This window comes from Sebastes umbrosus, chromosome 17 (assembly GCF_015220745.1).
Source record: "Sebastes umbrosus isolate fSebUmb1 chromosome 17, fSebUmb1.pri, whole genome shotgun sequence".
In the NCBI taxonomy this organism is placed as follows: Eukaryota; Metazoa; Chordata; class Actinopteri; order Perciformes; family Sebastidae; genus Sebastes; species Sebastes umbrosus.
Genome location: NC_051285.1, coordinates 6,906,816 through 6,915,872, shown reverse-complemented (window position 1 = coordinate 6,915,872; position 9,057 = coordinate 6,906,816). Strand labels below are relative to the sequence as shown.

Sequence of the window (9,057 nt, the reverse complement as noted above, 5' to 3'; positions counted from 1 at the left end):
CAAACCAGGAAAAATATTAACAGTAATAATTATACACAATTACAATTTGTCTATTTAAATAATGCATTAATGGATCACAGTTGACTTTCCAAAAGCACATCAGGTTCTGGTGTTTCTTTTCGAGTGATGCAGGGACACTTAATCCTGTTACAGAGAGACAGACAAAACATTATTTAGTTTAGTTTTCTAAACAGACTGCAAGGCGACAAAGGAGCTAAAGGTTAGGAATGTTTTCCTCATTGCTATCAACTTCCTTATCACTATCATAATCAGCTGTGTTTACATCAATGACTAATATTATGATTATCTTACCCACTTGTACTCAAAAAAACTTAATTACTCTACAGCCATAATCCCTTTAGTAATAACATTTTAAATGCAATAATAAATATATATTTCTAAATCAATCAGTGTAAGATGGTTGCTTCACAGTTGTGGCTTCATTCCCTAAGCATCTAACCTTTCTCTCTTGAGCATCTGTTGTAAAGTTTCAGGTAGAGGCCGTCCAAAACTCTCTGGTAGCATGAGAGTGGTAAAGGCAGACACAACAGCCAGAGTCCCCAGTATAATATAAGGCAGGTACTTGAAGTATACACCTGTAAAAGGGGAAGGGGATATTAAAATGGGAGAGAGGCTCCTCTCTAGCATGCTTGTACTGTGTTCCAGGCAGGTCAAAACAAAATCTAGTAAAAAACAGTTTACTCACTGAGCTGTAACAAAAAAGGTGCAAGGCACGTGCCCAATCTGGAAAATGTGGAGCATGTCCCTGCTGCTGTGTTCCTGAGCATTGTTGGATAAAGCTCTGACGTGTAGACATACATCAGGGCAAAACTGGTGGCAAAGCTGCTTTTACCCAGCATCGCCAGTGCAACAGACATCTCTGGTAAAGCTGGAGGAGATGGAAAATAGTTTATTTTAAAAAATAGAATAGAATGATTCATGCATTTGAGTTCTGAAAGTAAGTTCTCCAAGCTGGGGGCACGCCGACCGTCATCTACTGTGAGTAATACACCTACTATGGATCAGTACCTCCTGCAACCCCACTTCAAAACACCCAAACTATCCCTTTAATGCGTGAGGAGCCTCAGCCTCTTATAATTGTGGCTGTCTCATTTTTGCTACTTACTTAGAGGCACCAGCTGAATGAAGTACAGGGACACTCCTCCCAGGAGCAATGTAAAACTGGTAGACAGCCGTCGTGGAAAGCGTTTTAGAACCAGCCAGCTGATAATGAACGATGGCACCTCTACAGCTGCGGAGATGAAACAGCTGATATAGGGGTCAGCAGTCAGTTGCGATGAGTTCAGGGACAGGCCAAAATAGCCTATACTCAGAGTGATCCTAGGCAAGACACAGACAGATGGCAGAGATATTGGAAGATGGGACAGAAGTCACATCAGTGCTTGATAGCCATGTGGCATTGGGAGCCATGTGTATATAAGATAAGTCAAACAGAACAACTGATGTCACTGCTTAGTTGTTCTACTTGACTCTGTGTGACATACATTATAGTTGGAGACCATTGGAGTAGAAAGATGGACAGATTGATGGAAGACAGATGGACATTGTGATGTATGTATGGGTTTTTAGTAATCAAGTCAACTCTGTGCTTTTCAGTACGATATTTGAGAAAGATTAGGGCTGCAACTGTCAATCGATTATTTTCTCGATAAATCAATGAGATGTTTGTCTATGAAATGTCAGAAAAGGTGAAAAATGCCCATCACAAATTCCCGCAGAACAAAGTTACATGTTCAAATATCTTGTTTTGTCCGACCAACAGTCCAAAACCTAAAGATATTCAGATTACTATCATAGATGATTACGGAAACCAGAAAACAAACCCGAGAATTTTAGAATTTTTTCTTAAAAATGACTCAAAATGATTCATCGACAAACAAAATAGCTGCAGATTCATTTTCTGTCGATCGACTAATCAATTAATTTAGTAAACGTTACAGCTCTAGCACAGATTGTGTAACTTGTTGAGTTGGGTGCACAGAATCAAAATCAGAATACCCATAATCGCTAAACATTATAAACAGAGGGATACTGTATATTAACCAGTACTGCAGCATATATTGATATACTACTAACTATTACTGTTGATGGTTCATTTTGAAATAATTAAAAATAAAGTGATATGACTTCTTTGAAAACCAAAATGAAGCACTTAGGATTTGACTTGACGCCTGCCTGAAACACAAATATTATGTCTATATATTATTAACACCTCTGTATGTAGGATTTGAAAACTCTGCTGACTCCTGTTGGTAGTATCAACAAATGGACACTTTGACACACACAGCAATATAAGTTTCAGTCGAATGATATTTTTGATAATTGTGGTGGTTCCAAATTTGGGATGTATCTTTTCTGTTTCTACATGACAATACCCCAGTTCAGAAAGCCAGGCCCATACAGAAATGTTTTCCCAGTTTCGTTGGAAAGATCTTGACATGCCTGAACAAAACCAGGCGTCAGCAGCAGATTTATGTCCATGGTTTTGAAATTAGATGTCAATCAACAATCTCATAAGGGTGTAACGTTCAAGTGCCCACATGCTTTTGGTCATACAGTATAGTGTATTTCATTCTGTCTGACATATGATATAGTGTGTAAAAGTGTAAAATTCTCAGACTCACCACACCAGGCAAAGAATGAGTGTTGTGGCTCTGATGTCACTGGTTCTTATCAGATCAAAGACAGTGTAGTTTTCCTGTTCTTTAGACAGCATCTTTCTCTCATCAGCCTGCAAGACATAAAACCTCACAGTTTGTTTTTTTTGCATAATCATCTTTTCATCTTTTTTTTATATTGTTAAAAATCCTTATTCCTGCCCCATCCTAGGGGGGCGGGACAATAGACGGTATATAAAAAATGGACGAAGTCACTGACGTCACATTTTTCAGCGACCAAATTGTTACAATTAACTTTGATGAACTGAAAACACACAGTGAAAGGGTTAAAGCTGTAAGACGAAAACACCGACCAATCCCAGACCGGACAACGCCGTGGTAGCCTTGTCAATCACGAGGTAGCCACGCCCTAAAACATCCCCTGCTTTATGGTCTATTTGACTCTAAATGGGACCATAATTTACTAAATGAACATCATGCTGTATTGAAGAAGACTTGAAACTAGCGATTGAGACCATAAACTCATGTTTACAAAGTTTACTGAGGTAATAAATCAAGTGAGAAGTAGGCTCATTTTCTCATAGACTTCTTTTTGCAACCAGAGGAGTCGCCTCAGAGTTGCTGTTTCTTTGTTCAATGGTGAATTAGAGCTGAACTTTGTACTGTATGTGCCTGTATTTATAGGATGATTGTAATAAGGTTTAAGTTTATTAGAGTACCTTTGCTTACTGATTATTGTTTTCATCCGTGTCAATCAACTACTTGACAATAAACTGTTGAACGGCTTTCATCTCTGGTTTTCATGCTGTAACAGGTGTGCCAATGCAGAGGCTTCAATAACCCAGCTACCACAAAGTCGTCTTTCGACATGAGGTTTGACTGAAGTCAGTTAATTGCAACAAAGCGTCATAAAATCATGTTTGTCCAAGCTCACTTTTTTCCAAGTAGATTTTGTCCCCATCCTTTACATTGAAAGTGCATTAGGAAGAGATCTTGTAATCTTTTTGTGCATTTTTGTTTGGTCCAACTTACAAAGATGATCTGTGGAGCCTCAACTTTGTTCTGCTTAGCTGCATTTCTCACGATGGCCTCAGCCTCCTTCAGTCGTCCCTGAGAGACCAACCACCGAGGAGACTCTGGGATGAACCTGCATCAGTATTAAACACAGACACGTTCAGGGGAAGGTTTCACAGAGATAATTTAGACTGGTCTGTACTGTTAGGCCAGTCTTATATTTGCTTTGAGATTAGTCTTATGCAAGTTAGACAGTTCCACAAAAATAACAACAAAAAGTTAGCCACCTGCCCCCCAGGCTAACTCAGAACTAAGAGGCATGTTTTCCATATGTAAGAAGTTTTTTGAGACCGCAGTGCGCTTTGTTTTCCCAAGAAAATCCTGAGCTTTTGATGCTCTTGTCGACTGTGAGATTAATACTATTTACTGTTAAAGTAAAGTGAAATGGCCTTGTAACTGTTGAATTCTTCCAGACGACACGGATGCTTAGTCATGTTTTGTAGTTTGAAAAATAGACTTAATTTACTCAAAATTGATGGCAAATTAGTCCTACTTAAGATGGTCAAGAACTAGTCAGCTTTGTGCAACGGATGAATTTAGATATCTATCTGAAGTCTGACTATTTAAGCCAGTGGTTCACAAACTTTTTCATCTCCAGGACCCCTAAACTGACACAAATTAGACCACGGAGCCCCAGTTGATAAGATTTTGTCAAATGGTCCCCCATCTCATAGGATTTTTGCTTTTGGATGTTTTATTACCCAAAGTGTATGAAACCCATGACAAAACATTCATACATTCTGGCATTGTGTTACTTATGGATGGAATTATAGTGAAAAATTAGTCGCTTTTTTGCTGGGGACCCCCTAGAACCCCTCAAAGACCTTCGATAACCACCGATTTAAGCCATAGTTAACATCTATCTTTCTGAAGCCCCTGGTGAGGCCAGATATCAGACATAGCCTTTAAAAAGAAAAACAAACAGGATACTAACAGTACAAGTAATACTTTTTTTCCATGAAAAACACTTTGTATGCTAAACTCAGACAGTTATTTAGTTGATCTAAAAAGTCAGCTGGCCATTTAACAGAGCTAAATCCTAAATGTAGAGCTTGATAACATTACACCTTTGTTCGTAAAATTATTTTTTGGTTTTTGAGAGAGCATTTATCATGCTCATTCTTCATGTTCACACAAACAATGATAATAAAAAAACTAATTTCTAAACAGCAACAAATACAAGATGCTACTGTTGCTGAAACTCTACCATTAGTAATGTGAAGCATCTTTTTTGTAATGTGATGTTATGAGTACAACCTACCACCAGAGGGGGATGTAAAGCAGGCCAGGCAATGAGATAGCCAGCAGGAGAGATTTCCAGTCCCTTAAAAAGTAAGCAAAGAGTGGCAGCATCATGTAGCCAAAAGCAAAAAACAGACACACACCCAGTGATGAGAACAGGATCCGTACATTGCCAGTTAAGATCTCCATTCCTGCAGAGAGAGAGAGAAATACAAAGATGGGAGCATGAGCGTATAAACAGCTTATCCGATACATCTAATATAGAGCAAATATTGTGCCAATTGTTACAGCGGGAGGCGTTTATATGTACCCAGCACAAAAGCAGCTATGTAGTTGGCGATCTGTCCCAAACCACCGAAGAAGAGGAGGATGGAGAACACCGGCCATGAAGCGGAGAAGATTTGAGCAAAGGTAAAAATCGTCTGAATTGCCATGGCTGCGAAGAATACAGGCTTCCTTCCATATCTATATTGAGAGAGCCACCAATAATATAGTAGCAAGGAAAAAATATATATTTCATACGTGAGAAGCTGGAATCAAAAATCTTTTGGCATTTTTGCTCAGAAAGTTACGTAGATATATATCCAGAGCATTAATATAGTATCAAAGTTGCTATGTGAAGATAACGAGGAGTAATGTCTGCCTGAGCAGAGAATGAAGTTGCTCTCCCTCTGTGTGTGTTGTAATCTGAGCTTCTCTGTGTTTTGTTTACATAGCCAGGCGTGTGTGCCTTTTAGTGCACTAGTCAGTGAGCGTGCCCCACTGACTAGATCATAGCCGCCACTCTGCACTACGCTCTCTTTCGGAATAAAGTATTGAATATTATCAATAATGGTGTTTGATCAAAAAATAACTATATAAATAGGTTCAAAAGTCTCTTTTCAAAGCACTACATATATGCATCACACTGAGCGTGTGTTCCCAGTACCTGTCTGAGAGCTGTCCTGAGAAGAAAGATCCAACAAGAACTCCAAGAAAGTAAATGGTGGTGGTAAACGGCTGCTTCCAGTGATCACTGCACACTAGATCAAACTAGAATATCCAATCATTAAACAGACATTTAGCAAAAATGTAATCACAAAGCAGTCACACTTGTCATATACTGTATATTGCAAAGAATATTGGAAAACATGTAATACACTAATGTTAATGTTATGACCCTTAACTACAACAATTGCATCATGCATACAAACACTCACTCACCTGAGAGACTATGGTAGACTGGTAGATGTCTTTGCTGTAGATCCATCCGTCCACACAGCCCTCCTGCTCCAGGTCAGTGAAGTTGACGTCTCTGCCAGGTATCAATCCCTGTGCAGAGAGATTTCTGACCACATCCAGCCTGTACCTGCTGCATCTGCTCAGCTCCTGTTCCCCATTCACCACCAAACAGTAACAACGACAAACTTTACTAGAAGTGACAGCGTGTGGCGTTAATTTACGCTTCAAGTCTATTTTTTTGACAATACACACATAAAAGCAAGGTTGATACCCAATAAAGGCACTGAATACGTATATTTATCTACATGTGTAATCCCACTGACTCTCTCTTCACTATTACAAGTAACATGACAGAATCCATCAAATAGTTGTTAAGTTACTTCAGTCTGGACGAAAATGATTGACTGTCCGGCCGACACTGCAATCGCAATGCTGCTAGCATGGCTAAAAGTCGTAAATATTCCTGTGCAAAAAGTGCAAAGTGCAGGTGTTTGCATACAAAAGTTGTTTAAAAGTATTTTCCTTAACTCCCCATACATCAACCCTTAATAAAAACATACTTTAGCTATTCCATGATCCATTTTAGGATTCTACTGCATGCAAATTTCACAGTATGTTCACTGTAAATCCACAGGGCCTGTAAGAAGACATACTGTACCATTCTATAAAGAATGATCATATACAAATATACTTGTCCCAAAGAAATGATTGAAATACCTTAAGTGAAATGTAACATAATATTGTAATGATTTATAGGTCAGTCTGGTTAACTTTCACTAGAAGTAAGTAATCTATTTGTCCTAACAAACAGTTTTCTGACAGTTGTGCACAATTGTAAAATAATTTACCTTTATTGGGATGATGGCATTGAGCCAGTCTTGGGTCAGGTTCACTTCAGGAACCGTACAGTGATGACTGGGAATGTCAGCCACGAAGACAATGGATAAAGTTCCAGTTCCATTGGGGATAGTGTTGACACAGAGCAGGAAGAAGACAACCTTTTGGAAATGTCCCCAATGACCCAGGAAGGCTGTGGTTTCATCATAATCATTCATAATCCCAGATTTCTCTTCTTGCTACTACTGCTATCTTCTGTGTTGTCTTTGTGTGAAATAGTCTTATATATGGGATGCAGTAATGCCCTTTGTACTGTGACGTAATCTCAGTAGATATTCCTAGGGCTTCAAACACAAACAAAAGCTGCAGTGGTGTGTCGAGACACAGACACACATCCGAATAGAGTGCTCCAGAGATGATGTATAATTGTAGGCCAACCCAGAAGTTAGCATCGCCCTGGTGTCCTCGACAAAAAGCCAATCGGATTATTTTGTTAAGCAAGATAATCCTCACAAATGAACACCACTTCTATGATTGTTGAAGTGTAAATGCAATCAGCACAAGTAAAAAGCTAACGTTAGGCTATAGATGAACTACACCACTACTAAGCTAAAGGCGGACTAGTGTTCAGTGTGATGACGTTTAGTCGCCTCATTTAGTCAGTTGTTAGCAACTGCCTTTTTTAAGAAATTAAATTCACTTGTGGGGTATTTAATGACGTATTTTATGTCGTAGAACAAGACGCAAAATCTCTTAAGCTTGTGTTAACCACAGACCTTACTTCAGACATCTAACGAAAAACCTATTGACTTCGAGACGCGGGAACCGGAAGGGCAAAAATGGCAACTCATTTACAGGTTTTAGGACTCATTCCTGCAACACTCTATAGCTTTGATATACCATTTCTGTCTTCATCTTAACCGGGCAGATAGCCAATCACAGTTTGGAATAATGGGCAGCACTTGGGGTGGCCAGTCAGAAAACTGAAAGGAAATGTAATTGTCATGACAGGGCTGTTCTCAAGTTCATGTCGGTGTTTCTAATGTTTTGTCCACCCCTATTATATCAATATGGGTAGTCTAAATAACAGAAACATTGCTGTATAACACAATAGAATTCAACAGCACCGCAAAATACATCCTCCAAAATGATCAAAAAGTTGAATCAACACCTCTCTACAACAGTTTCAACAAAAACTGAACATTATAACTTCCATAAAGGTAGGATTTATTGCTGGACTGTTAAATTAGAGTGCTTTAGTTTTAGCTCAGTGTACCGAATAAACTGAAAACTGAGTACTGCAGATGAGGGCACATTAAGGGCTGACTGTGGCATTCAAGATTATCCTTGCAGAAGACAGGGACAGAAATGGGACAGCATAAAACCTTGCAAACCCTGACGTGAGCACACCCATTAGGGCCATGAAAGTACCCACAAACAAAGTGCCCACATGTGTAAAGAAGAAGAAACTTAATGAAGTACTGTTAATTATGGGAGGCAATATGAAACTAGAATGACCGCCTTGCAGTTGATCATCTTCAGTCAACCAGTCAAGTTGCAGTTTACATCCATGTCTGTCCAAAATGTCATCATTTTATCCTATTAGATGTTTGTGAAATTGTCATAATTAGCATATAAATTCTTGAGTTATGAACAAACGTGTTTTGTGAGGACACAGAGATTTTTGACCACAAAAATCAAATCAGTTCATCTTTGAGTTTAAGTAGACCTTTGTGCCATATTTGAAGAAATCCCCTCAAGGCATTCCTGAGATATGGCGTTCATGAGAATGGTACGTACGAACAGACAACCCGAAAACATAATGCCAAGGCATAAAAAAGTGATGGTGATGCTTTAGTCTACAAACATGAATACAATCAGCTCAGGTCTACCACTAGATGTTACTGCTTAACGTGTCTGTACTGCTTAACCTCATAATATCTGCATGTGGCAGAGTGGTTTTGACACAAGTTTGCCCTTTGACACACTTGCGTATGCAAGATGAAAAAACAAACTATACATAATTCTTTGATGATTTAACACA

At 38.9% G+C, this 9,057-nt stretch overlaps 1 protein-coding gene across 1 annotated transcript; it reads right to left on the bottom strand.

The window, feature by feature from the left end:
• Nucleotides 1-6: 6 nt before the first annotated feature.
• Nucleotides 7-7,647, bottom strand: LOC119476253 (solute carrier family 22 member 5-like). Its single transcript, XM_037749598.1, has 11 exons — nt 7,031-7,647; nt 6,159-6,347; nt 5,884-5,987; nt 5,266-5,420; nt 4,975-5,146; nt 3,672-3,786; nt 2,646-2,743; nt 1,127-1,341; nt 707-889; nt 461-596; nt 7-144 (listed from the first exon to the last, which is right to left on the bottom strand). The coding sequence occupies exons 1-11, from the start codon at nt 7,229-7,231 to the stop codon at nt 75-77; spliced, it is 1,638 nt and encodes a 545-aa protein (XP_037605526.1). The 5' UTR covers nt 7,232-7,647; the 3' UTR covers nt 7-74.
• Between the last annotated feature and the right edge of the window lie 1,410 nt (nt 7,648-9,057).

Coding starts and splice junctions, on each gene's coding strand:
- LOC119476253 (XM_037749598.1), bottom strand. CDS start 7,231: ATGAATGATTATGATGAAACCACAGCCTTCCTGGGTCATTGGGGACAT. Junction 1,342..2,645: donor CTCATTCTTTGCCTGGTGTG/GTGAGTCTGAGA, acceptor TGTCTTGCCTAG/GATCACTCTGAGTATAGGCT. Junction 890..1,126: donor CATTCAGCTGGTGCCTCTAA/GTAAGTAGCAAA, acceptor CATCTCCTCCAG/CTTTACCAGAGATGTCTGTT.